The sequence below is a fragment of the Panthera onca genome, chromosome A2 (assembly GCF_046562875.1).
Source record: "Panthera onca isolate mPanOnc1 chromosome A2, mPanOnc1 haplotype 2, whole genome shotgun sequence".
In the NCBI taxonomy this organism is placed as follows: domain Eukaryota; kingdom Metazoa; phylum Chordata; class Mammalia; order Carnivora; family Felidae; genus Panthera; species Panthera onca.
Genome location: NC_138340.1, coordinates 61,866,904 through 61,893,402, shown reverse-complemented (window position 1 = coordinate 61,893,402; position 26,499 = coordinate 61,866,904). Strand labels below are relative to the sequence as shown.

The 26,499-nt window shown below is 54.8% G+C and overlaps 2 protein-coding genes across 4 annotated transcripts in view; one reads left to right on the top strand and one right to left on the bottom strand.

Moving 5' to 3' along the window:
• Positions 1-21,329, top strand: part of TBRG4 (transforming growth factor beta regulator 4) — a 64,262-nt gene extending 42,933 nt beyond the window's left edge. The window contains exon 9 of the mRNA XM_078442631.2: positions 20,197-21,329. Within this exon, the coding sequence (XP_078298757.2) occupies positions 20,197-20,684 (488 nt within the window). The 3' untranslated portion in view covers positions 20,685-21,329. The remainder of the gene's footprint in view (positions 1-20,196) is intronic.
• The window catches only part of CCM2 (CCM2 scaffold protein), a 41,805-nt gene that overhangs the window by 9,665 nt on the left and 5,641 nt on the right, over positions 1-26,499 (bottom strand). For 2 of the 3 annotated variants that reach the window (XM_060632056.3, XM_060632058.3), the window contains exon 2: positions 9,643-9,816. In XM_060632056.3, the coding sequence (XP_060488039.1) occupies positions 9,643-9,816 (174 nt within the window). Of the gene's footprint in view, positions 1-9,642; positions 9,817-14,379; positions 14,564-26,499 lie in introns of those variants that run through there. The other variant, XM_060632057.3, reaches the window with a different exon arrangement.

Genomic DNA, 26,499 nt, shown 5'->3' with positions numbered 1-26,499 from the left:
AACACGCAACCTCACACGCATGGCGTGTCTACCTCCGTTCCTTCTACCTGATACATCCTGTCCAGCTTCCAACAAAAAGTCACGGGGCACGCTGAGAGGCAGAAACACTGTTTGAACGGACAGGGCAAGCATCACAGCCAGATGCAGACGCGCCAGAGCTGTTCTCAGGAACCGCCAGACCCAGAGCTCAAAGCAGCGTGCCTGGTACGCTAAGGGCTCCGACAGAAAAAGTGGACATCGCTCATCATGGGTGATGTGAGCAGAGACACGGAAATTCCAAATATGCATCAATGGGAAACATGGACGATCAAAAACACCACGACAGAGATGAGGACCAAAGAGCGCCTTTGACAGACACGTCAGCAGGCTGGACACGGCCACGGGAAGAATCGGTGAGCGTGGAGGCGTGTCAGCCAGAACGCAGAAAAAGAGGCCGAAGCATGAAGAAGATGGGACAGGATATCAAAAAACGGTATGAAAATGACAAGAGGTACACCATACATGTCGCGGGACCACCAGGAGAAGAAGAGAAAGAAGAAGAAATATCTGACGCCGGAACGACCCCCACACCAAACCACAGACTCGGAAAGCTCAGGGAACACCAAGCAGGACGTAGAGGCAGAAGAGAGGAGCGAGATAAAGGAAAAACCCTACACCTCGGCATTTCATATTCACCCCATAAAAAATCAAGGACAAAGAGAAGAACTTAAAGTAAGCCATGGGAGAACAGTACATCCCTACCGAGGAACAGGCCAAGGAAGGACATCAGACTTCTCCAGACACCAGGCCCACAGGAGAGGAATGAAACACTCAGGTGTGGAAAGAATCCCATCAACCTACAACTCTGTATCCACTGAGCCTGTCCCTTGAAGCAAAGGGGAAAAAAAAACCTGTCTCCAACAAACAAAATTGGAGGGATGTAATGGTTACCTGGCAAGAGACGTTAAAAGAATGTATTCAGAGAGTTCAAATAAAATCAGAGAAGGCAGAAAAAGAATAGAAGGCCAAAAACCAAAACAGAGAAAAGAAATAAAGAACAAGGGCAATGAATATACACAGCTACAAATATGATAGACACGAATCCAAGTGTCAGAATCATCACTTTAAATGTGTCAGTTTGCATATACCGATTAAAAGACAAAGACTGTCAGACTCAATACAAAATTCAAGACCCAGGAATGCCTGGCTGGCTCCGTTGGTAGAGCATGTAACTCTTGATCTTGGGGTCATGAGTTCAAGCCCCAACTGGACACAGAGCTTGCTAAAAATAAAATTTTAATTCAAGACCCAACTCTAAGTTGACTACAAGAAACCCCCTTTAAAGAGGGGCCTTAGGGGGTGCCTGGGTGGCTCAGTCAGTTGGGTGTCCGACTTCAGCTCAGGGTCATGATCTCGCGGTCTGGTCTGTGAGTTCAGGCCCCGCATCAGGCTCTGTGCTGACAGCTCGGAGCCTGGAGCCTGCTTCTGATTCTGTGTCTCCCTCTCTCTCTGCCTTTCCCCTGCTCTCTCTCTCTCTCAAAAATAAACATTAAAAAAAAAAAAATTTAAGAGGGGCCTTGGGGGGGCCTCTGGGTAGCTCAGTCAGTTAAGTGACCAACTTCAGCTTGAGTCATGATCTCACGGTACATGGGTTCAAGCCCCACATCAGGTTCTGTGCTGACAGCACAGAGTCTGCTTCACTCCTTCTCTCTCCCTCTCTCTCTGCCCCACCCCAGCTTGTGCTCTCTCAAAAAAAAAAAAAAAAAAAAAAAGTAAAACACAAAGGGGCCTTGGGTGGCTCAGTTGGTTGGGCAACCAACACTTGATTTTGGCTCAGGTCATGATCCCAGGGTCATGGGATCAAGCTCCATGCCTTAAGATCCTCTCCCTGCCCACCCCCTAACCCCCACCACTCCTCTCCCTGGTTTGTGCGCACACAGTCTCTCTAAAAAAAAAAAAAAAATTTTTAAAGTGGGGCCTTACATAATGAAAACAGTTCTCTAAGATGTGGCAATCCTTAACATATACGTACCCAACAACAGAGCATCAAAATACACAGGGCAAAAACTAAGAACTGCAAGGAGAAATAAATGAATCTACAACTGTAACCAGAGGCTTCAACCCCCTCTCTATCAGAAATGGAAAGACTCAGCAGGCAGAAAATCAGTGAGGACACAGGTGAACTCAACACCCTCAATCAACAGGATATAACTGGTATCTACAGACGACTTCAACGGACAGCTGTAGAGCACACATTTTTCCTAAGCTCACGTGAACATTCACCAAGGGGCAGCACATTCTGGGCCATCAAATACACCTTAAATTTAAAAGACTACAAACCGCACACAGTATGTTCTCAAATCACAATGAAATTCTTTGCAAGACCCAACTATCAAAATTCACATAAAGAGAAATGGATAATCTGAATAGGCATAATAGATCTATTACAGTAATTGATTCAATTTAAAACCTTCTAAAACAGAAAGCACCAGGCCCAGACACGTTCACGAGTGAATCCTAGCACACGCTGAAGGAAGAAATGATACCAACACTCTATAATCTCTTCTGGAATATAAAACCAGAGAAAACATTTCCTAACCCATTCTATGAGGTGGCATTACCCTAGTATCAAAATCAAAGATCCTACAAGAAAAGAAAAACTACACATCAGTATTTCTCATAAACATAAATGCAAAAATCCTCAATAAAATATTAGCAAATTGAATCCAACAAGGTATAAAGATAATTACGCACAATGACTAGGTGGCATTTATCCAAGGTAGGCAAGGCTGATTCCAAATTCAGAAATAAATTAATGTAATCCATCACACATCAACAGACTAAAACAGAAAATCATATGATCATATCAACAGACACAGAAAAAACCTTTGGCAACATCCAACACCCGTTCGTGACAAAAACACTCACCAAAGGAGGAACAGAAAGAAACTTCATCAACCTGATACACAGCATGAACAAAAACCCTACAGCTATCATCATAACTAATGGTGACGTGCTTGAACATCACTTACAACAGGAAAAAGACACGGATGTCCCCTCTCACCACTGCTTTTCAACGCTGTATTGGAAGTCCTAGCTAAGGCAACGAGACAAGAAAAGGAAATTAGAGGTACAGACTGGGAAAGAAAAAATCAAACTGTGTTTATATGCAGAACCCTCTCCGACTGGGGAACTGAGCAGGTAGGTTACTCTGAAGATCAGCAAGCGCGAGCAAGGTAAACACGGAGTCACTGAGCACGAGCAAGATAAACACGGAGGCTCAGGCTGGTCTGCCCAGGGCTATGCCAGGCAATCACCTGCTCACCTCCCCTCGAGGAGGAAACTGGTGGAAATGCACACCGCACACAGCAGCAGGTGCAAGTCGAGCGGACTAAACTTCAGAAAAGCTGCTTTCAACAGCTGTCCGCAGGTGCCAGGCAGCTCTGCAGGGAGACACACACTCGTTCTAAAATGTTTTAGGGGAGACCGGGCGGCTCAGCCGGTTAAGGGTCCGACTTCGGCTCAGGTCATGATCTCACGGTTCGTGAGTTCGAGCCCCACATCGGGCTCTGTGCTGACAGCTCCAAGCCTGGAGCCTGCTTTGGATTCTGCCTCCTCTCTCTGCCCCTCCCCCGCTCGTGCTCTGTCTCTCAAAAATAAACAAACATTTAAAAAAATTTAAAAACAAAACAAAACAATGCTGTGCTGGCAAGGACGTGCAGGACTGGAGCCCTGTGCACTGTTGGTGGGAAATGGTGTGGCTGCTGGGGAAAACTGTGTGTTGGCTCCTCAAGAAATGAAAAATCAAATCACAGTATTCCACTCCCGGGTCTACACCCACAAGACTGGAGAGCAGGATCTCAAAAAGATACGCACACCCACGTCCACAGCAGCACGAACCACAGAGCTTCAGGCTGGAAGCAACACGGAGTCTATCCACGCAATGGAAAGTGAGTTAGCCTAAGAAGGAAGGTGCACCCCGGGACACCTGGGGGCTCGGTCAGTTAGCATCCAACTCGTTTTTGGCTCAGGTCATCATCTCAGGGTTTCGTGAGTTCGAGCCCTGTGTCAGACTCTGTGCTGACAGCGCAGGGCCTGCTTGGGATTCTCTGCCCCCCTCTCTCTCTGCCCCTCCCCTGATCATGCTCTCTCTCTCTCTCTCTCTCTCAAAAATAAATAAACAACAACAAAAGAAAACAAAACACGGAAGGAAATCGTGCCATAAGGTGCAGGGTGGACTGTGAGGACACTACGCCAGGTGACATAAGCCAGTCACAAAAAAAACAAACGCTGTGTGATGCCACTTAGATGAGGCACTCGGAGCGGTCAGAACCACAGAGACAGAAGACACAACGGAGGCTCCCTGGGGCTGGGGCAGGGGAGCGGGGAGGTGCTGTGCGGGGACAGCTTCAGGTTTACGAGAGGACAGAGTGACGGAGCCGGACGGTGGCGGCAGCTGCGGAGCGGCGTGGATGTACTCAATCCTCTGAACTGTGTGCTCATAGACGGCTGAGGTGGCAGACTTCGTTATGTGCATTTTAACACAACGGAGCCACAGCAGAGACTTGAGCAGACATTTGTCCCCGTGTTCACAGCAGCGCTATTCACAACGGTCAGACAAGATGGACACCACCCACCGCCCTGCTGGATGAGGGGTAATAAGTAAAATGTGCGTATACACGCCGGCATGCACCCAGCCATGAGGAGAGACTCCAACAACACAGCCACAACTGGGGGACGTGGCGCCGGGTGGACCGAGCCAGACACGGAGGGACACACACTGCAAGGTTCCACGTGTCAGAGGTCCCACAGCAGAATGGGGGGTGCCAGGGGCCGGGAAGCTGGGGTTCCACGGGGACGGAGCTTCAGTTTGGGGAGATGAGAATGTTCTGCACACAGATGGTGGCAGGGGCTGCACATAAACGTGAGTGTCCTTTGTGCCACCAAAACACACACTCAAACGTGGTTAATGTGACAAATTTTGTCGTGTATGTTTTACCAGGATAAAAAATGACCACATTAACTTTACTCACTTCATTTGCTAGAAATGTCTCGAATCACCATCAACATGATACTGGGTGTTAACTAGCACTCCTAGCTTCAGTGCTTGGCTGAAGTGAACGTGTCCCAGTTCCGCGTGTGCGGGATATCGCGGGGACTGCCCTGCTTCCCTGCAGCCACGGGGGGCGGCGGGGGGGGGGGGGGGGGCAGCGGGGGGGGGAGGGGGGCGGGGACAACGCCGCCCATATCCTCCCTTCCTCTTAGCGCCACCAAGCTTCAGACTCAGGCTAGCGGATCTCCAAAGAGAAGTCTACTTCCTTCATAGGTGAGTCCTCATTCGAGATCTTCTTCGCGGTCGAGTGGGTCTTGGTGAAACAGGGTGGCCTGGCCAGTTCTCACCACACCCTTCCCAAGGTCCTGCAAGGTCCCTGGCCACCCCTGCAGGCCTGGCAGCTGGCCCACACCCACAGCACACCCAGGGTGCCACCACAGCAGGGCCAAGATGATGAAGCATGACAGACCGAGGGGACGTCTGACTGGCAGTCATGTGCCCGGTGGCCTGGCACCAGCGAGGGGCAAGATGATAGAGCCAGGCTGTGTCGGGCACCGCTGACCCCACTGCCTTCCCACCACCCTCACGGGGACCACAGCGGTGTGCTGGCAAGCTCACGCTCCAGACATGGAAGGTGCTTCCAAAACTCCCTGCCGACGGGACACAATGCAAGTCCATTTGAAGCTGACCCCAGGCTGGCCTCTTGATGACGTCCACCCCGTGCAGGACTCGATCAGCGATACCCCATGGCAGGCGGGGCCGGCCTGGCGGGAGGGCAGGGCTTTCACACGGGGAGGGGGACACAGGGAGGTGCACGTGGGGACCTAAATGTCTTCTCGATGCCCCAGGCCTGCAGAAGTGGCCCATCCCCACTTGTCGGAAGACAGACAACCCCCCCCCCCCCAACACACATGCACACACAGGCATGTACACACCCCTTGCTGGGCAACGATACGCAGGCCTCAAATGGGATGGGCACGTTTCACGACCCTTCACCCTCCCCAGGGTCTGGCCTCAGTCAGATCTCAACAGAACACGTCTGGAGACTGAACGCTGACGGGCTATGGGCCTCTCCCCACGGCACAAACGCCACTGGTCCGGCTGTCAGCGGCTCAGCAAGAGTGAGGGCCGCACTCAATGCAGGGGACATTGCACCATGGCTGTGGTGGCCAGGGCCCCCCGTGTAAGAGGGACCCCCAGGCTGCTGCTATCCCCGCCCCTTGGGAGGGCCAGGTGGACACCCAGCTTTGGAAGGTGCGCTGGAATGGAGGCAGTGGCACCACGAGGGGCTCCGTGAAGGTGCAGGTGACCGCATGAGACACCCTGGAGCAAGGGGACGACGGGACTCAGGGAGCAGAGTCAGACAGCACCAAGCAGCCGGGGATGTAAAGCCGGGGCACCACCTACCGCACACGCACAGCACACAGACACGGACCACACAGAGGGTGTGAGCCACTTCCAGACCAGAAGCGGGGCCAGAGCAGACGCAGTCCCAGGAGAAGGCGCCCACAGTACAGGCAGACTCGCCGCACCCCTGGGCACCCCGGGGCACCCTGGGGAACAGGAAACCCTTCACAGGTTTGGAAAGGCAAGTCTGGGACACCGCACAGGGGCCGGGCCCAGGTGAGCACAGGGCGCGACCTCAGGGTCCAGACCCACGTCCCCTGTGCCACGGGCAAGCAGGAGCTGCTGGCACACAAACGGCCGCGCGGAAGCCCCTGGAATTCATCCCACAGCTGTCCCTGGCCACAGTACCAAAGCAAGAACAGGTCGCTGCCACTCGCAAAAGCAGAGAAGTGCTGCCCTCCAGGCCCTACATGGCTCCAGGATACTGGGCCCCGCCTTGTGCCCAGCTCCTGCAAAACCACTGGTGCCTGGTACGTGGCTATGGCCGTGGCCCGCACAAGTGAACCGGACAGACTCTCTGTGAGAGCTGAGCCCAGCTCGGCACCAGCTGGCAGCTGCTCTTTGGGCAAACACATCCCATGCCCAAGCACGATCACGGTCTTACCGCAGAGCCCCGGGACCCCATAGACGCGCGGGGCTCCCCTTAGCTCACCCTATGGCCTCACGATGCCCACATGCAGCTGACGGAAGGTGGAGGCTCTAGCTTGGCTCAAGTACCCGGGAACATGCCAGCACACAGCAGTCCTCATCACGGCGGCAGACTCTGTGGTCCCGAAAGGCGCCGTCCCGCGAGGGAGCCAAGTCAGCCCTGGCATGTGGCCCAGGGACAGGTTCGTGTCAGCCGGCCCTGCCCATTCCAAGTGACATTTCGTACATACAGGTGCGGGCTTGGGCTGTGGCTCCCTCGGAAAACTGAGCCAGCCCCTCATCCCTTCACAAAGGAAGCTGTCCCCTTCATTCTTCCCGGGAGACACCGTGTGGAACTGGTGTCGATTCTCCAAACGCCGGAGAGAGCACTCCAGGGAGAGCACGGGGGCCTGGAGGCTTCTGGATGGGCCGCTGAGCATAGTCACTAGGTACAGCGCAATTCAAACCACCCTGTCCTCCTGCTACATGTGGCGGGGCTCAAGGAGGCGGTCCACCTGCTGGCCGCCATCTTTTCCACCTTGACCCTGGGCCCCGTGGCTGCTGTCCTCCGTTCTCCCTGTGGACAACGTGGTCCTCCCCGTCCCTGCTCATCAGAAGTTCCCTGATGACGTGTGGGTGTGAACCACTCGTGCTGTGCTTGGCTTCTCAAATCTCTAGGTTTGTCTTTTGCCCCAAACAGCTTCTCGGCGCCCCCTCCAGGACTCTAACGACACCCACACTGGGAAGTGTGCTCTGGTCCCACAGCGGCCATCCAGGGCACTCCTCTTTCCCACTGGGCAATGAAGGACGCTCCGGCTCCCCCAGGGCCCCCAGACACCCTAGTGTCCCCCAGGTTCATTGGGGGCGAAAGTCCCTGTTGCCAGGGAGGGCACGGGCCCCCATTCACCCTTGTTCGGTGGCGGGGCAGAGCTGGGGCCTCAGGCTTTCCCACCATGTTTGTTCTTAGACATTGTCTGTCCTGCTAGACCATCGCCTTCCTGGTCTTCAGGCCAGAGGGAGCGGCTTCTGTTGGGGTGTGTCCACACCTGTGGGTGTCTCTGGGTTGCCAGCCTCTTTGGCTCCAAGCCTGGGATACAGGTGGAGAGAGAGATACTAGGGGCCTCCTGTCGGGCCCACAGGCCCCTGGGGCTCTGCCCTCTGCCAACCTTGCAGAGCTTTCTCACTGTCACTGCACGGATGACGCCCAGGACTTCAGTCGTCATGGTAAGAGGGACAAGGACGTGCAGCAGAAATCCCCAACCTTACTCTGTGGTTTAACGCAGGCCACCTTCCCCAGCACCTGTTCTGCCCTCCTCACGTGGCTCCGACTCTTCCCAGTTCTTCCTGCAACCACACAAAACCAGCCTGTCCCTTGTCCCAGTGCTGCCGCGGCCAGTCCACACACTCTCACAGGGGTCTGGGCTCCTGCCTGGGCTGGAGCCTAGGCTCTGGGCCCACATCTCCACCCTCACACTGTGTCCCCTCCCAACGGGGGCCCGTGTCCCACGAGGTCACACTGGCGGCTGGCACAGGTCCCACCTCACGGTCCGGAGGCCACCTCTCCTCCTCCACACCTGATGGGCCTACTGGACCGACCTCTCATCTCCTCTGGCTCCCTTTCCGTCTCCTGTTGACAAACTTCCTATCTCTTCATCTTCCCATTATTCTTTCCCAGTGCCTCTCCTGATTTTCATCCACAAGACACACACTGACATCCTTTTGTCCCAAAGGCTCTGGTCTTCAGCCCTTTATTTAAAAGTGGATCCTGTCACCTCACAGTTCGCAGTATCTCCTCTTACCTCTTCCAGAACATTCCACTTTCCCACTGTGTCCTGCACGGCTGCTGTCACATCCACGTTTGCTTGTGCCTGTCTCAGGCTCCATCTTGAGGTCACCTTTCCTCAAATGTATACGAACCTCAGAGCCCCTGACAGAAGCCGTGCATGGGCGGCGGGGCGGTAACCGGGTCAGCACGCAGACAGCAGGCCGTGGGGATGCACCTTCCACTCTGTGCATAGGCTGGCTTGACTCCCCGTCTTCACTCTGGGTCGCCCAAACCCTCCTCCATGCCAGGCGTCCCCACGTCTGAGCCTCCCCAATCCCATGTGTCTGCCTGGGACACCGCCCATCTCCCTGGTCACCTGATGACCCGGCCAGAGTGGAACCCCCTCTAGGGACACACGTTGGCCCAAGGCGTTTCTGACCTGGGGGTCAGGCTGGACCGCCATGCATCCCCTCCGCACACCGTGCTCCCTCTCTGAACACGGGGGCCATGGTCCTGGAGGAGCCCCCTCCACACCTCCCTGACCTTGAGGCCGCGGCCCCCCTCTGGCTCGTGTCCACCCAGCGAGCACGGGATTTGACAAGGTTCAGGCCGTGACCATGACACACAGAACACGCATGCCCGCCCGCCCTCGAGAGAAAGGAGGAGGCTGCTCCGGTGGAAAGAGCCGAAAATGGGGCCAGAAGGCAGGAGGCTGGAGCGTGGGCACAGTCCCCACAGGCCACCGAGGCGGGACAGCGGGCAGAGCAGCGTGGCGTGAGCGCTGGGCAGCACGTCCTGTGGCCGGACTTACCTTCACCTCCTTCTCGATGTAGTCGCTCAGCAGTCTGTCAGGCTCCACGCGCTCAGGCAGGGACAGAGCCACAGTGTGCAGAGGGCGCCTCTCTGTCACCTTCTCATGGGCTTTCTTATCTCTACTCTTTTCACCTTTTAGGAATACTCGTTTAAACGGCGACACAATCCCGGGCTGCGGGCAGAAACGGCAAGGATTGGAGTTCGTTATTCCTGAAGGCTTTGTGTTGCCCCCACGGCTAACAAGCTGAAGCCACCAAGCACGGTCCCCACGCATAGGGGCCACCCTCGTGGGCCTGGAATGCACAGGCCAAGGGCCAGTGCGCACCGGGGTGGGGGCCCGTCCCTCACCCACTCACAGACACGCAGGTGCACAGGGGGGCCATCCCTCATCCATCACAGACACGCAGGTGCACGCAGGCCCGTCCCTTACCCACTCACAGACACCCAGAAGGACAAGGGCCCATTGTCCAGGCAAGTGACCTCATGGCTAAGAAGAGAACGGGAAGGGGGCCCCTCAGAAGACAGGAATGTAGTGCCACCCAACCCCCTGACACCAGCAGGTCACTTCACCCCAGGACCCCGAGCAGGTGTCATGGCCTCACAAAGGCTGCAGCACAACAGCCCCATGCCTACCCGCCTCTTTTCGACACGTGCACTCTGCGTTCCCTTCCCTCGTCCAGGGCCTCGCTGACCCCGGGTGCTGACCAGCACGGGGCGACCCACACACCGATCGGGGTCTCCCCTGGAGCCCAACCCTACAACCAAAGTCAACCCACAGAGCATGAGCAAGGGGGTGCGGCCAAAAAGTCAGCCTGACCTGGCAGCCCCAGGAACAGGCCTGAGGTCCCCTCCCTGTGACTCTGCAGGAAAGCCCCTCAACGCCTGGGCACAGATGCTCACACAGTCACACCACAGTCGCCGCACGCCCGCACACGGACACCGAGGCGCACTGTGTCCAGCCAGCCCGAAGGATCGCAAACCAGAGAAAACCCACACACAGCCTCACTGGGAAGCAGCGTCCCATCAGTCCGAGAGGGCAGCTCGCCAGCCTATGTGGCCTGGCGCCGGAAGGCAGCCGGGACCCAAGGCCCAGCCTGGACCCACACTCACGGAAATAGCTGGAGGCCGACACCACAGAACATTCCTCACAAGCTCTTGCTTCTGTGTCTCCTATGCACGGGATAGGGCCGTAGGACAAATCCCACACAAATCCCACCACCATGACCTCTGAAGCTATGAGGCTCCTCCCCAGCCCGTCAGCCTCGCGGGCAGAGGTGAAGAGGGGCAGGGACCACACCCCAGCAAAAGCAGGCAAGGCCTCGGTGCCTCTCAGCACACCTGCACCCACCAGCACATTCTGCTACGCAGCCTCACCCCCTCCCTGGAGCACCTCCCCCTTGCCCTGGAGCACTCCCTCCCTGCCCTGGAGCACCTCCTCCTACCCCGGGAGCACCTCCCCCTCCCCTGAAGTACCCCCTCCCTGCCCTGGAGCACCTCCCCCCTGCCCTGGAGCACTTCTCCCTCCCCTGGAGCATCTCCTCCTCCCTTGGAGCATCCCCTCCATGCCCTGGAGCACCTCCTTCCTGCCCTGGAACACCCCCTCCCTGCCCTGGAGCACCTCCTCCTACCCTGGAGCACCTCTTCCCTGCCCTGGAGTACCTCCCCCTCCCTGCCCTGGAGCACCTCCCCCCTGCCCTGGAGCACCTCTTCCCCGCCCTAAAGCACCTCCCCCACACCCAGGAGCACCTCCCCCTCCCCTGGAGCACCTACTCCCTTCCCTGTAGCACGTCCTCCCTCCCTGAAGCACCTCGTCCTCCCCTGGAGCACCCCCTCCATGCCCTGGAGCACCTCCTCCACACCCGGGAGCACCTCCCCCACACCCTGGAGCAACTCCTCCTCTCCTGAGCACCTCATCCCCCACCCTGGAGCACCTCCCCCCTGCCCTGGAGCATCTCCTCCTCCCCTGGAGCATCTCCCCCTTGCCCTGGAGCACCCTTCTCCTCCCACTCCCCATGCCCCCTCCATGGAAGGCCTCAGCGCTCTTGCCAGGGGTGAGTGGAATAAGGAAGGAGGCCCACAGGGCTACCATGGAAGCTGGATGATGTCCACGCGGAGCTTCACGTACTTGTCTCTACTCTCATCTGTATTTCGAACCTTCCATCTCACTAAGTGTCTTACGTAAGGACAAGCACAGCTCCTGCCAGTGATTCAGCTGAGACAAGATAGACGCCTGGTGTCACCGGAACACGGCCACCACAGGCACGTGACGGACTGAAAAGAGACAGAGCATCTCCAAGGAGCCCACCTGCCCCTGGGGTCTGGGCAGACCCCAGGGGGTTCCAGCCCCACACAGTTTTGGGGAGTGGCTGAGAGTGGGGGTGCTCTGGGTGAAAGCCTGGGGGCATCAGAGCAGGTGGGCACTGTGTGCAACTCCCACAGGGAATGGTGGGAAACAGTCACCCACAATTGGCCCGACACCAACAGTAAACTTCAAGTTGAAAACAACCCTGGAAATTTAGTAGAGCGAACACCGCGTCTCACCAGCCCCACTCCAGGCGGGCCACACTGGACTGTGGCCACCACCCTGGCCCGCACCCTCGTCATCAGGGCCCTTCCTGATCACTGGCTTCTGAACACAGAGCACCTCCCAGGCCCTGTGACAGGTGTGCACTGCCCCAGGGCTGTGGAAAAACTGAGGCAGCACACAAAAACCTCAACCTTCTTGAAACCTACAATTTGCACAGATGCTGACGTCTGTCCCCATACCACCTCCACTTGGCAGCCCCGCAGAGCTCACACTCCTGGATCACAACCAGCTGCGGCACCTGGGAGCAACGGGAACTGACCTCTGAGAGGAGAGGTTTGCCAAGGTCAGCTTCTCGCCACGAAGCCCAGGCCAGATTACCAGGCGCACTGATCACACGTGACCCGCAGTGTTACTTTCAGGTTGAGACACAGCTCATAGAGTTAGTCTGCGCACACGGTCTGTGCTGCGAGGGACCCCGGGCCTCCCCCTGCAGGCCGCTCTCAGGGCAGGCCCTCTGCGGGCCGATAAACAGCACCTGTCTGGCCCCTGCAGGCAGAGGAAACCAGGACAGCCACCTCCTACTGCCCAGGGGCCACCGTCCCCCTACTGAGCCCCACACCATCAGCCTCTGCTGCACGGGACCCCGCACAGGACCTCAGCGCTTGGGAGAGCAGGAAGTACTAGCTGGTGAACACTCAGTGCCTGTGCTGACCGGCCAACAGGCAGGCCCCATGGGTAGATGACACAATTCTTATATCGAGAAGGCGCAGTCAGGCAGGGGAGTCAGCCCAGAGCAGGTGAACAGGCATTAAATCCACAATAAAAAATGATGCCTGCTGTGTATCTCTGACAGAACCATGGGACAGTGGTCTCTACTGGGAACCTATATTAATCTTAAGGCAACATAATCGTAAGGCAACACATACCACCTGGCCGCGTGTGCACAATCAGAGCTCAGTGTGCTCTGCACAAAGTCCCCAGCAGCCCCGGAAGGGAGGGGACGCGCTGAGCACGGGGGCGCCTCCGTGCAGGTGCAGGCATTCTCAAGGACGTATTGTATTTAATCCTTTACCTAATGATACAGAACCCGCCCCAAGTGCAAGGCCATGGCATCCTTAAGTTCAGCACTGAGCAAATGTGTAATGAGTACCTCGTTCGTGCCCGGCACTGGGGCAGCTGTGCACGGTGGTAGGGGCCATGCGGGGCTGTGGTCGACACTAGAGGAGGCACTGGAGCCAGAGTGGGAGTCAGGTAGAAGGCCCCGAGGCTACGCTTCCGTCCAGCTGGGCACGTCAGCGGCTCCTGCCCAATAGACTCACATCTGCCCCAGGCGCACGCGGCTAAGTGGAAACCCCCTGCGGTGAGCGTCCAGACACACACACATAGCACCTTCATCTCACACCTATGCTGCAACACTGCTCATCTTTTTTTTTTTTTTAAGATTTTATTTTTCAGCCCCAATGTGGGGCTCAAACTAACGACCCCGACAGCAAGAGCCGCTCACCCTTCCGACTGAGCCAGCTGGGAACCCCAACAGATAAGCTTTCTTTTTTAAAAATTTTTTTTTTCAACGTTTTTTATTTATTTTTGGGACAGAGAGAGACAGAGCATGAACGGGGGAGGGGCAGAGAGAGAGGGAGACACAGAATCGGAAACAGGCTCCAGGCTCCGAGCCATCAGCCCAGACAGAGCCTGACGCGGGGCTCGAACCCACGGACCGCGAGATCGTGACCTGGCTGAAGTCGGACGCCCAACCGACTGCGCCACCCAGGCGCCCCCAGATAAGCTTTCTAAATCATCTTCAGTACTAAGTTCCTGCCAACAGGACACAGCCCATGCCCTCGGGCCTCCCGCAGGCCTGGGTCCCCATGGCTGCAGACATGCAGGCCACCCACGGGCGTCACCCACAAGATCCTGGCCACACATGTACATGTGCTTTCTCTTCATCCTTTCCCTGATTCGCTTTCCAGCTCAGATCCTGGGTCCCAGCCGACCACCGTCCCCTGCACACGGGACACCTGAGGCCTCCTGCCTCTTGAGTTATGACGACGGCATCACTCACCATCCACTACCAGCCACCACTTCTCAGACCCGGAAGCCACAGGAACCCTCCTCCCCTCTTCCCAAAGCAGGGGTGGGGGGGCCCGGGGCGGCCCAGGCCCACGCCATCATCCTCGCTGGCTCCAGCCCCACAGGGCCGACACCTACCTCGTTCTCCATGGGACACGGGCCGGCCAGCAGGTGTGTCCGAACAGGGACTTCGGGGAGGAACTTTAGGGAGGGACTTGGGAAGAGCGCTGGTTCCTCCCTGCACTGGCCGTTTGCTCCTCCCTCCTCTGCTCACTCCTGATCGTGATGAAAACACGCTCGGATGGCAGCCCTCCCCCCGAAAGACACGTATGAGAAACAGGAAGATGGAGACCACAGCTTCCTTCTGCAAACCCACTGAAGCCGTTCAGCTCCGTCAACAGCATGAGAGGTGGGCAGCATGTCTAAGTGCCCGCAAAGCCCGAGAACAGCCACGGGCACGGACAGACGGGAGCGGAGCCGCACCCTCACCGCCTCAGCGTGTCCAGCAGGGCACACGGGCAGCCTCCCCACGCTTCCAGCCAGGGCCGCGGCTCGACCGAACCGCATGACTGCAATCCTGCACCAGCGCAAACAAGAGTGAGTGAGCAAACCCAGAGCCCACGGGGCTCCCCCCTCCACCGCTGGGGGGTGCCTCCTGGCCCTCAGCCTCCCCCCCCCCCCGGGCTCCTGAGCTGGGGCCCCCACTGTGACCCTGAAGAGCGTGTCTCTGAGCAAGTTCCCGTCAACGTCTTCGGGGTCAAAGCCGCTCATGTGGAAAAGCGGAAGCTCGTGAGCTGCCGGTGAAGGCCCTTGCACAGAACATTCCAGAACAGCCTGCCGACAGGGAAGGCTAGCAACTAAGCGTCTGGTGAGAGCGAGCACGTATGCTCATTGGTCAACAGTCAAACTCAACAATTACAACAGGTTTGTTATTAGCATGAACCCAATCCACGTGCTGACTTTCAACAGCCTTTTGCCCATGAAAGTGGCCAATGCCTGTGATTCCATTTAGACTGTGGCAAAGTTCAGTACTTCCCGATTCTGAGAAGACCAAAGCTCCAAGGCGATCACTCTGTGCCTCAGTTACCACCCGTGCACCCCAGATGGAGAAGGTGCCATAGCACAGGAAGGCTGCCGTATCAGACTGGCTGGAAGAAGACCTGGTCCTGGCTGGAAGGAGACCCGATCCTGGCTGGACTGTCCCTTTATCTCCTTAGGAACTTGCGGCCGCATGCTGCCTGACCTCGGATTTCTCCTTCTTCCTCAAAGCCGCCCCCGCGAAGCAGGACCTCATGGCCCTGGTCCCCACCTGGCCGATGAGAGCAGATGCGGGCTGACCCCCCGACCCAGGCACAACTCCAGGAAGCCCTGGGAAGTGCCTACCTGCCAAGTGGCCTGCTCCCACACATACCACGGTTGCCTGCTGGATGAGAAAGAAACAGGCCAGTGAACACCTAGCAGACGCTGCAGAGAGACAAGAACGGACACATGCCCCTTGCAGGTGTCTGGGGAGGGCGTGGATGGAACCAGCCCACTAGTAGACCGTCCGGCCAATGTGCCCATGGCGCTAATGCTGAACCCCAATTAAACAACACACACCAGCCCCCAAAACAATTCCATTCTCAGTAGGGCTGTGACACAAAAACACTGTACTCAATGATCATCGTACTTTGAACTTCATCCGTGAAGATGTTGTGGGAATCCGTTCCCTCTCCGTGTCCCTGATTTTCCCTCTTGGGCCACAAAACCGAACATATGCACTACCAGTCCCTTTTTACGGGAAGTTTGCTTGCCCTGTCCTAGAACACAAAGCAAAACATGAAAAACAAGACAAGAAAGAAACACTACAGGCCACGGACGCCAGACCCATAGCCTGTAGGTGATCCAGGAGGGGACAAGGGCGAGCATAGGGTCAAGGGCGGGTATGGCGACCCAGGAGGGGTCGGGAGGGGCATGACAACCCAGGAGGGGTCAAGGGGGGGCAGACTGGAAGGGACTCAAATCCTGAAGACAGTGCTAAGACACTGGCTCTACAGACTTGGAAAAGACCTTGTACGAAGGCCGACTGGGACAGATGGACCCCAGACACGCAGACCCAGCGTCATAAAACTGCAGGGCTCCAACAGGGGACTTAAAGCATTCTGACAAGAAAATGTGGAAGGGCTTCCCGTTCTGGAAGGAGCTCAGAAGCATCCCTGTCAAGCTCTGCGGAGCAATTATTTTGAACCTAAAAGTTCATATGAGGTCAAACTGTCCATCAAGTTCAGGCAGAGCAAGGTCAAGTTCATATGTGCAGTGCTGGGGAATGTTTATACCCCAAAAACTCTTGGGGAGAGGAGGGGAGGGGGGTGAGGAAAGGAGGGGATGAGGAGAGAAGGGGAAGGGAGGGGGAGGGGAGGGGAAGGGGAAAGGAGGAGGAGGAGGAGGGGAAGGGAAAGGAGGATGGGAGGGGAAAGGAGGAGGGGAGGGGGATGAGGAGAGGAGGGGATGAGGAGAGGAGGGGATGAGGAGAGGAGGGGATGAGGAGAGGAGAGGAGAGGAGAGGAGAGGAGAGGAGAGGAGAGGAGAGGAGAGGAGGGGAAGGGAGGGAAGGGGAAGGGGGGAGGAGGAGGAGGACATGTGAGAGGACGAAGGTGGACACCAATGTCTGACCAGGTCCTAGCACTTTGGGGCTCGTCACAGCGACCACAGAGCACCTGGCGTACCCCCCCCCCCCCGCCCCCATGACAAAAGCTGAGCACAAAGCTAAAGGAAACAGGCTGCTCCGGAGTTTGCTCCGGTCATCCTCCCTTCTCTCTGGTCACAGCAGCCACAGCAAATCTGATCCTTTACCATCACCCAACATAACTGAGGACAATCCATGGCCATCGCCTTGCAGATGCTCATGTAGCCCACCCTCTGGCCAGTGGCAGGGGACAGCTTGGGGGAGACCCTGGGGACAGCTCAGGGGACAGCTTGGGGGATGGCTCAGGGGAGAGCTTAGGGGAGAGCTCAGGGGACAGCTTGGGGGGAGAGATCAGGGGAGAGCTTGGGGGACAGCTCGGGGGACAGCTCAGGGGAGAGCTTGGGGGACAGCTCGGGGGATGGCTTGGGGGACAGCTCGGGGGATGGCTTGGGGGAGAGCTCGGGGGAGAGCTCAGGGGACAGCTCAGGGGAGAGCTCAGGGGACAGCTCAGGGGAGCAGCTTGGGGGACAGCTCAGGGGAGAGCTCAGGGGACAGCTCAGGGGAGCAGCTTGGGGGACAGCTCAGGGGAGAGCTCGGGGGATGGCTCAGGGACAGCTTGGTGGAGAGCTCAGGAGACAGCTCGGGGACAGCTTGGAGGACAGCTCGGAGCACAGTTCAGGGACAGCTCAGACGGGGGAGGAGCCACCAGGAGCACTACTGCCCCTGCAGGAAAGCACTGAGGTGTTTGCTGGCACTCGTTCTGGGGACTTGGTGACAGAGCGAGGAGACGAGCTTTCTGCATTTAAAGACCTTAGGAGTTCAGAGTGACAGTTCCAAATCCATCTGGGATGACAGGGTCACGGATCAGCTTCCTGGGCAGGCTGTGCCCCAGCCTCCATGACGAGAGTCCACACGTAACGATGCAAATGCAAGCACACTGCCACTTTATCCTCAAACACACACAGCAGGTGCAAAATGATACCAGGGTTATTACCAATAAGACGATCATAGAAAACAACTTGTTTAGGGCTTTTTTTGTAGGTCTCGTCCTTGGTGCAGAACCCACTGGGGGCATGCGTCAAATGTCCACGGTTTAATTACCTCAAATAACTCTTCCCTGAGGGGTTATCCTTTTTGTTGGTTTACACCCATTTTTTTAAGTTTATTTATTTATTTTGAGAGAAGGTGGGGGCAGAAAGACAGGGAGGGGCAGAGACAGACAGAGAGAGACAGAGAGAGAGACATCCCAAGCAGGCTCTGCACTGCCAGCCCAGAGCACACAGGGCTCCATCCCACGAACTGTGAGACCACAACCTGAGCCAAAACCAAGAGTCGGACGCTTAACCGACTGAGCCACCCAGGTGCCCCTACATCATTTTTGATACACGTTTTGCTTTTCCTTTCCAAGTGACATTTTAAGAAGCTTCTATTCAATTTATAATATTACAGAACATTGGATGGTTGCGGTCATGAGGCTTATGCTAAGCGGTCCCACTCTCCTTGCCTCCAGGTGACCACTTACAAACTATCAGAGTGAGTACACCCACACGTATGTCCTGGGGCCCACTCACAGGGCTCTCCAGTCATGCCACCCCGACAGCCGGCGTGTGGGCGCAGCGCGGTTTGGGGAACGCGCACCTACACGTGGCGTGTGGCCATGATGCACGGCTCAGGGCACAAACTGCTCCCCACTGCTGCCAGCAGGTCCCTGGGTGGTCCTCGGAAGTGGGATGCTGGTTCAGTCAATGCCACGGCGCCCTGTCAGCTGGGGGGTTTCCGCGGACCTGGGGGGGAGGGACTGATGGCCAGAGGTGCTCTCGGTTTGCATTTCTGTTCTAAGGAGTCTGAGCTGTGTCTTCACACATCAAAACCCTTTTGCGTTTCTCTTTCCATGAGCTGTCTGTTCCCACGTCTTGCCTGTTTCTCCTCTCAGCCCCGGGCCTCTGCTCTGCCTTCCATGTGTTATTTACGAGATGTTCACCTTCCCTGTTAGAAGTCGCAGGTCTTGTTCTCTCCACCTATTTGTCTTTTTACTCTGCTTATGTGTATGTTACGGCTCAACTAGTTTGTTTCTCACTTCAGTCTCTGTCTATCTGCTGTTCGTCGGCACAGAGTACGAAGGACGCATGCGTTTTACCCTTCTGTGTGCGGCCCCGCGCCTGCGGCAACTCCTCGGGGGAGCGTGAAGTTGAGTCATTGGGCTCCAGAGAAGAGACGGGTGGCATCTTCGCGGGGTCCCAGGGGGACCAACACAATCACGGGGCCGCCATCCCGTCCAATCACGAGACAGGTCCTGTTTCCACCAGCGCTGGTCTGTTTCAGGAGTCTGTCTCGCGGACAATTTTGGCCAGGTCTACTCTCAGCCCAGAGCACCCATGGGCGGGGCCCTCTCTATTACAGGCCAGCGGGCTGAGCAGAGCCAGCGACACAGGCCCCCCACCGCCCACAAGTGCCCGTGCTGACGTGAGCACTGGTGCTGGGGTGCTTGGCAGACACGGCTCAGGGCATCGATGCCGCCACGCGGTAAGGCCGTCACCCCTAGAGGGGCCAAGACACACGACGGAGCCCAAGTCGGGCAGAAGCCACGGTGCATGGAGCCCCCAAACAGCAGGGCTGTTGCCCCCACGCCACCCGGCTAAGTAACTGGGCCTGAACGTGCCGCCACCACTGCTGGCCCCTCGTGCGCCCTCTGAGGAGGAGACAAGGAGCAGCCCGTCGCCATCTGACCTCTCCATCCGCTGCACGACACCCCCACGTGCCAAGTGACGGTGGGCCTCATTCTGGGGGGAGTCCTGGTTGATTGATGGCCTCCAGAGAGCACCACCTGCAAAGGTACCAGGCGTTTCCGCACTTCTGCCTAAAGGGCAGGTCGTGACAAAGGCGAAGGCAATGGCCTGGCTTCCCCAGGTCACCCCGAGCCACCTGGACAGGACCACGGACAGCCCCACACAGGCGGGCCCCACGGCCACCAACAGCAGAGGGGACACCCAACATCGCACAGCCTCTCGGGAGACACAGGAGGCTTCGTCCACGTGTGGGTTTTCCACAGCTTCCTCCCAGTGTGGCTGGAGGCGAGCAGCTCCCCGCCGCCCACCAGGGACCAGTCCCCCCGTTTCCGCCCCCCTCGTTCCCTCCCTATACGTGGCCCTCATGATCTCTTGTCTCTGCCCCTGATGATGCCAAGTTCAGGGTCACTTGGAGGCGAGGGTGTCACTGTCCCCTGCCTGGTCCCCCTCTTTCTCTGGCCCGGCGTCAACCTTGGCTCACCCTCCCTTCTCGTTCTGCCTCAGGCAGCGAGTCCCCAAAGGACCAGAGCACCTTCCAGAAGCTGCTGCACATCAGCGCCACCGCCCAGCTGGAGCACCCTGAGTACACGGGCCCCCTCCTGCCGGCCTCAGACTGGGCGCCCGGGCTCTTGGCCTGTGATGGGAAGGCCACACTCCTGCAGAAGGAACTGCGAGACACCCTGCGGGGGCTGCTGGGGAGCCCCAGCAGGGGCAGCTTCGCGGTGGCCACGCAGTACGTCTGGGTTCTGGGTGAGGCCCTCCCCGCAATCCCCTGTTGGTGGGCACAGGGCTCGTTCTGTCCAGGACAAGGGACCAATAAGGGGTGCCACTCATTACGTGGCCAAACCCCAACAACGGATGAAGCAAAACAGGGGGTCAGACAACCATGTCCCACAGCTGAAGGCAGGCACTGGGGACACGAGGCGGGTCAGGCGTCCAGGACCTCCCTGCAAAAGTCAAATCATGCCCCTTCCAAAATGCTGTGGCACTGAGGAGATAAACACGAGTTTCTTATAATGTGTAGGATCCAGACACTCAGGAGGAGCTCTGGAAATGAGGGTTCCCAAGCAGGATGCTCCAGGAGATCCGTGGCTGTCGCATGGTGTCTTCTCTGCATGCCCCAGGTGATAAAACACCGCTGACAGGGTGTGCTGCAACCGGGTTTTCTCCCTCTGGTAATTACAGCAAAACTTCAGCTATAGGAGCAAATTTACGAGAACACTTCACACAGACGCAGAAGGGTCACCCCAGAAATAGGGTCCGCGGATGTCTCTTTGTAACAGGCATGAAAACACAACAGAATCTTCAAGGGATGCCCGCAACCAGTTACCCTGATGCCTCCACCTTCTTCCAGGACAAGTAACTCCTCACAGATGAGCTCCACCTCCTGCTTGTCTCTACACAGGCCAGATGTAGCTACAGAAATCTGTGCTGGTCACCAAGGAGCAGCCCAGCAGGGGCAGGCAGGGTGGGCCCTACTTGTCCAGCAACAAGAGGACCACGTGACAAAGTGAAGATAGCAAGGAGATGGAAGAAGGGCCCTTCAGAGAATCCACCCATTTTGCAAAGTGCACATCCTGACCCACCGCCCTGTGCTCCTTCTAACAGCACTCACTCTCTCTATTTCATGGCACTAAAAGCTCCCCCAGCAGATGGTGAAGGAGTTCTGGGAAGGCAGTGACAGTTCCCCAGAAAGCCCTGCACTCAGTGGGCACTAAACCAGTGTTTGCAATGAATGAAACCAAGGAAATACAACCGTGCACAAACACAGAAAAGAACGCACATGTAAGAAAGCCACCTGAAAAGCTCTAATGGTTGTTTCTAGAAGATGGGATTTTTTTCCATTTATTTCTTAAATATATTTTGCTACTTTTTCTCAGCTGTGCATTTTTCAGTAAGAAAAAATTTAAGTTCATTTTGGAAAATAAATCCCCAAATTATTAGCAAATACCATTTCCACCTATTGGCTTGACAAGCATTCAACAGTCTGATAACCAGAATCAAAACCTGTACTGCTGTAGGGAACAACTTACAGGTACCTACTAAAATTACAAATGTACGTAAGCCTTCCTGACAATTGCATTTTGGGGAACTAATCCATGGAGACAGTACACACGTGTGAAAGGTTAGTAGACAGCCAATCTCTGCATTTTCTGTTGGAGCAAAATGACAACGTAAAATTCTATAAATAGGCTACTGTTGAATTATGAATCCTATTAATCCAAGGGAAAATGCCACCGAGCCCCAAAGAGGAGTAACAAATGCATAATGAAAGCTCTCCAAAAATACGCTGTCAAGAAAAATAATCACAAGAGGTTACTAGTCCTCTCATAGAAGTAACAACACCCCCACAGCAGTGAACACATCCACTGACCAGATCTTGGTTTCTAGAAACCACCTCCACTGAGAACAACCAGGCCCCTGGACAAATGTCTGGTTCTGGGCTGGGGCAGGAAAGCTGCAGATTAGCCCAGAACATCTTGTAGCAAATGTAAGCGAGAGCTCATAGAATACTGGGGACTGGTCAAAAGCCACCAGCCATGCAACAATGTGAACACACTTAACATGACCAGACTGGCGGGGCACATGGATGGCAAGGGCGGTTAAGTGTCTGCCTTCAGCTCAGATCATGATCTCACGGTTCTTGGGTTTGAGCCCTGTGTCAGGCTCTGAGCTGTCAGTACAGAGTCTGTTTGGGATTCTCTGTCTCATCTCTCTCTGCCCCCCCTGCTCATGCTCTCTCTTTCTCTCTCAAAAATAAATAAAGATTTAAAAAAATGGTTAAGGGGCACCTGGGTGGCTCAGTCAGTTGAGTGTCCGACTTCAGCTCGGGTCATGATCTAATGAACGGTGGGTTCGAGTCCCGTGTCAGGCTCTGTGCTGACAGCTCGGAGCCTGGAGCCTGCTTCAGATTCTGTGTCTCCCTCTCTCTCTGTCCTTCTCCTGCTCTCACATTGTGTCTCTCTCAAAATTAAGTAAAGATTTAAAAAAATTTAACAATAAGTAAATAAATAAAGTTAAAATGGTAAAAGGTAGGTGATGGGTTTTTTACCACAATTAAAACTAAAATGACACCAGGGGCACACGGGCGGCTCAGTCAGTTTAGTGTCTGGACCCTTGATTTCAGTTCAGGTCATGATCTCATGGTGTGTGGGCTCGAGCCCTGCATCAGACTCTGCACTGACAATGCGGAGTTCCTTTGGATTCTCTCTCTCTCTCTCTCCCTCTCTCTCTCTGTCCCTCATACTCTCTCTCGCTCTCAAATCCACAAACTTTGATACATAAATAGAGACCAGAGCCAGCCTAAAGTGGCTCCCTTTGGCTGAGTTTGGGACAATTTGAACTTAAAAGTAAATAATGATAATAAAAGATTATAGCCTTGTGAGTAAAATAAGAACAGACTTTAAAATGCAGAAACCTGGGAAGTGATGGGTCAGTGTCACCAGAGAGCAAATCAGCGTCAGTTAGCAAGTGTGGATGAGGTCTGAGAACCAGGCAGCAATACTGGACTGATGCTAATTTTCCTGATCACAACAGTCTGACTGACGTTGGAGGGTCCTTGCACCTGGGAAACACACATTGAGGGCAACAGGGTCATGGGGCATCACGTCGGCAATCAATTCTTAAACGATTTAGAAATGTTAACAGCCGGGGAGTTTGGGGGGGAAGGTATACAGGGACTCTGTGTGCTAGTTATGCAATTTCACGCACAATTAAAATTATTTCAATATAAAAAAGCAAAAATCAATTGTTTTGTTTTTAATTTTTTTAACATTTATTTATTTTTGAGCGACAAAGAGAGACAGAGCATGAATGGGGAGGGGCAGAGAGAGAAGGAGACACAGAATCCAAAGCAGGCTCCAGGCTCCGAGCTGTCAGCGCAGAGCCCGACGCGGGGCTCGATCCCACAAATCACGACACCATGACCCGAGCCAAAATCAAGAGTTGGATGCTCAACCGACTGAGCCACCCAGGCACCCTGAAAAAATCAATTGTTTAAAGCAAAAATGATAATGCTGGCTTTACAACACGTACAGGAATAAATCAGGAGCTAGACTGCTGACAGTCTCCCGCAGCAGGACAAGAAAGAACATGGCAGGGCGCCTGGGGGCTTGGTCGGTCAAGCATCTGCCGCTTGATCTCAGCTCAGGTCTCAACCTCAGGGTCATAAGTTCAAGTCCTGTGTTGGGCTTCACGCCAGGCAAGAAGCCCACTTAAAAAAAGGGGGGGGGGGGGAGCATGGCAGTGATTTGTGGCTGTCTGTGCACCCTACAGCCCCCACAGCAGGCCAAACTAGAGTGGTTAGCAATACAACAGAACCCTAAAAATACTCGATCCCAAAAAAGACTAGAAGGGAGGATCAAAGCACAGAAGAGAAACAGGAAATGAACAGTGAAATGGCTATCAATAATTACATTACCTGTGAAGGCAAAATTAAAAGGCACAAGTTGTTAGACTAGATTAGAAAGGCGTAACAACCACACAAGCAGTACGTGGATTGTAACAGATGCAGTTTAGATACAAAGCTATAGACACGCTGGGAGACACAGTATGCCCACGTGCAGTCGAAGGAAGCTGGTGTGGTTCAACGGCACAGAACATGAAAAGTTTATGACAGTGCTTTCCAACTGCACATTGTGACTAGCCATTAGGAGACCACCATTTGTTGAGTTTTGGTATAGTATCAATAACAAGCCGGGGGCTCAGTCGGTTATGTGTCTGACTCTTGATTTCAGCTCAGGTCATGATCTCACAGTTCATGAGTTTGAGCCCCACCTGGGGCTCTGTGCTGACAGCTCAGAGCCTGCTTGGAATTCTCTCTCTCCCTCTCTCTGCCCCTCTCCCACTTGCTGTCTCTCAAAAAGAAGTAAACATATTTATTTTAAAAAAAGAAAGAAAGAAAGAAAGAAAGAAAGAAAGAAAGAAAGAAAGAAAAACCACCACTGGGGCACCTGGCTGGCTCACTCAGTAGAGCATGTGACTCTTGATCCTAGGAGCTGGAGTTCAAGCCCAACCCTGGGTGTGGAGCCCTTTAAAAAACTAATAAAGCAATGATTTTTTTAAAAAGAATCAAAAAAATTAAAAAAAAAAAAAAAAGAATCCACCATTATCTGAAAAGGTATTAAAATATTTCTTCCTTTTCCAGCTACATATCCGTGTGAGGCCAGATTTTCTTCATACTTTTCAACCAAAACCACATATAGCAACAGACTGAATGCAGAAGCAGATATGAGAATCTAGCACCCTTCTATTTACCTAGACAATAAAGAGATTTTCAGAAACGCAAAAAAAAAAAAAAAAAAAAAAAAAAAAAAAAAAGCTGGTGTGCCTATATTAACATCAGGCAAAGTAGATTTCGAAACAAGAAATAATACCAGAAATAAAGATGATTGTTTCACAATGAAAAAGAGTCATTTCAATGACACAATGATCCTGAATGTGTACGTCCTTTAGAAAAAAGATTGAAGCCAAAATGAACGGAACTACAGAAAACAAACCCAGGATGATCGCCCGAGATCTGAGCGCCCAGTCTCGCAGTAGCTGCCACAATTAGGTGACAAAGATACTGGGGAGCCGTGGGGCGGTGTCTCAAAGTTAAAACGTGGTTACCATATACTTGGCAATGCCAGCATTTGGTATTTGCCCAAAAGAAACGACAAGATACATCCACGCACTGACTTGCTCGCAAACGTTCTGAGCTCCTCCTAAGAGCCCGGAGCTGGAACGGACCCGAAGGGCCGGCGGCAGACGAACGCATCAACATGCTGTGTTCTCTGCGCACAACAGAGCGCCACTCGACACGACGGATGAGTCTCAGAGCCGTGATGCTGAGTAACGGGGTCCAAGCACACAAGAACGTGTACTGCGTGAACCCACGTGTGAGGTTTGAGAACAGAAAGTAACCCCGCAGAACTCTTCCAGAGTGGACACGATTGGCACGACACCCGCCCCAGGGATGGCACGAGGGACCTTTCTGAGTGAGGGAAACGGCCTACATCTTGGCAGGGGTTTGGGCTGTATGTATGCACAACTGTCAAAATTTAGTTGACAATGCACACTTCGCTCTATATCGGTTGCACAGAGAACTGCAAAAAAAAACTGTAAACAGCACTGAACTCTAGCTAATGATGTGCACGTTGCCATACTCAGATCGAAGCGAATGATGTCTCAAGTGCATCAGGAAGACAAAGTGAGTTGATGGGGGTCCAGACAGAAGCAGAGGAGTAGGTACGGGACAAGACAAGCACAGCAAACATTCACGGTAGAATCTAGGGGGTGGGCGGACAGGTATTTACTGTAAAATCTTTCAACTTCAGTGTATTCAAAAACATTCATAATAAAATACTGGGGGGCGACTGTACACTCTCCCTCCACAGAGGGGGCTGAAGATTCAGTGCTGGGGGAAAGGAGCCTCGTAACAGGGCCGGAAATGGGTCCGACATCAGGGCACACAAGGGCAGGTCGGCTCCGGCCACTGCTCCCCCGCCAAACATGAACTGGTTAAAGCCATGTATGGTGACGTGTCTACTGGCACTTAGACCTGAGACGTTTCATGACATGTGACACACAGGATGACAGACCTGACACATAGGCATGAAATCAGTGAACTGTGTCCCCACCAGGTCTACAGCGAGGGATTCTGAACCACGCCTGAGCGCAAGGAGGTTGTAACAATACCCAGGAGGCATAGTGGATTTAGGGAAAGACACCGTGTGCAACTCTAACCATAGGACGGACCGTAAAGACTCAAAGACAGAAGTCTCCTTCTCAGAGTCACATGGGACAGCAGGTCGAGCAGTCCACCAC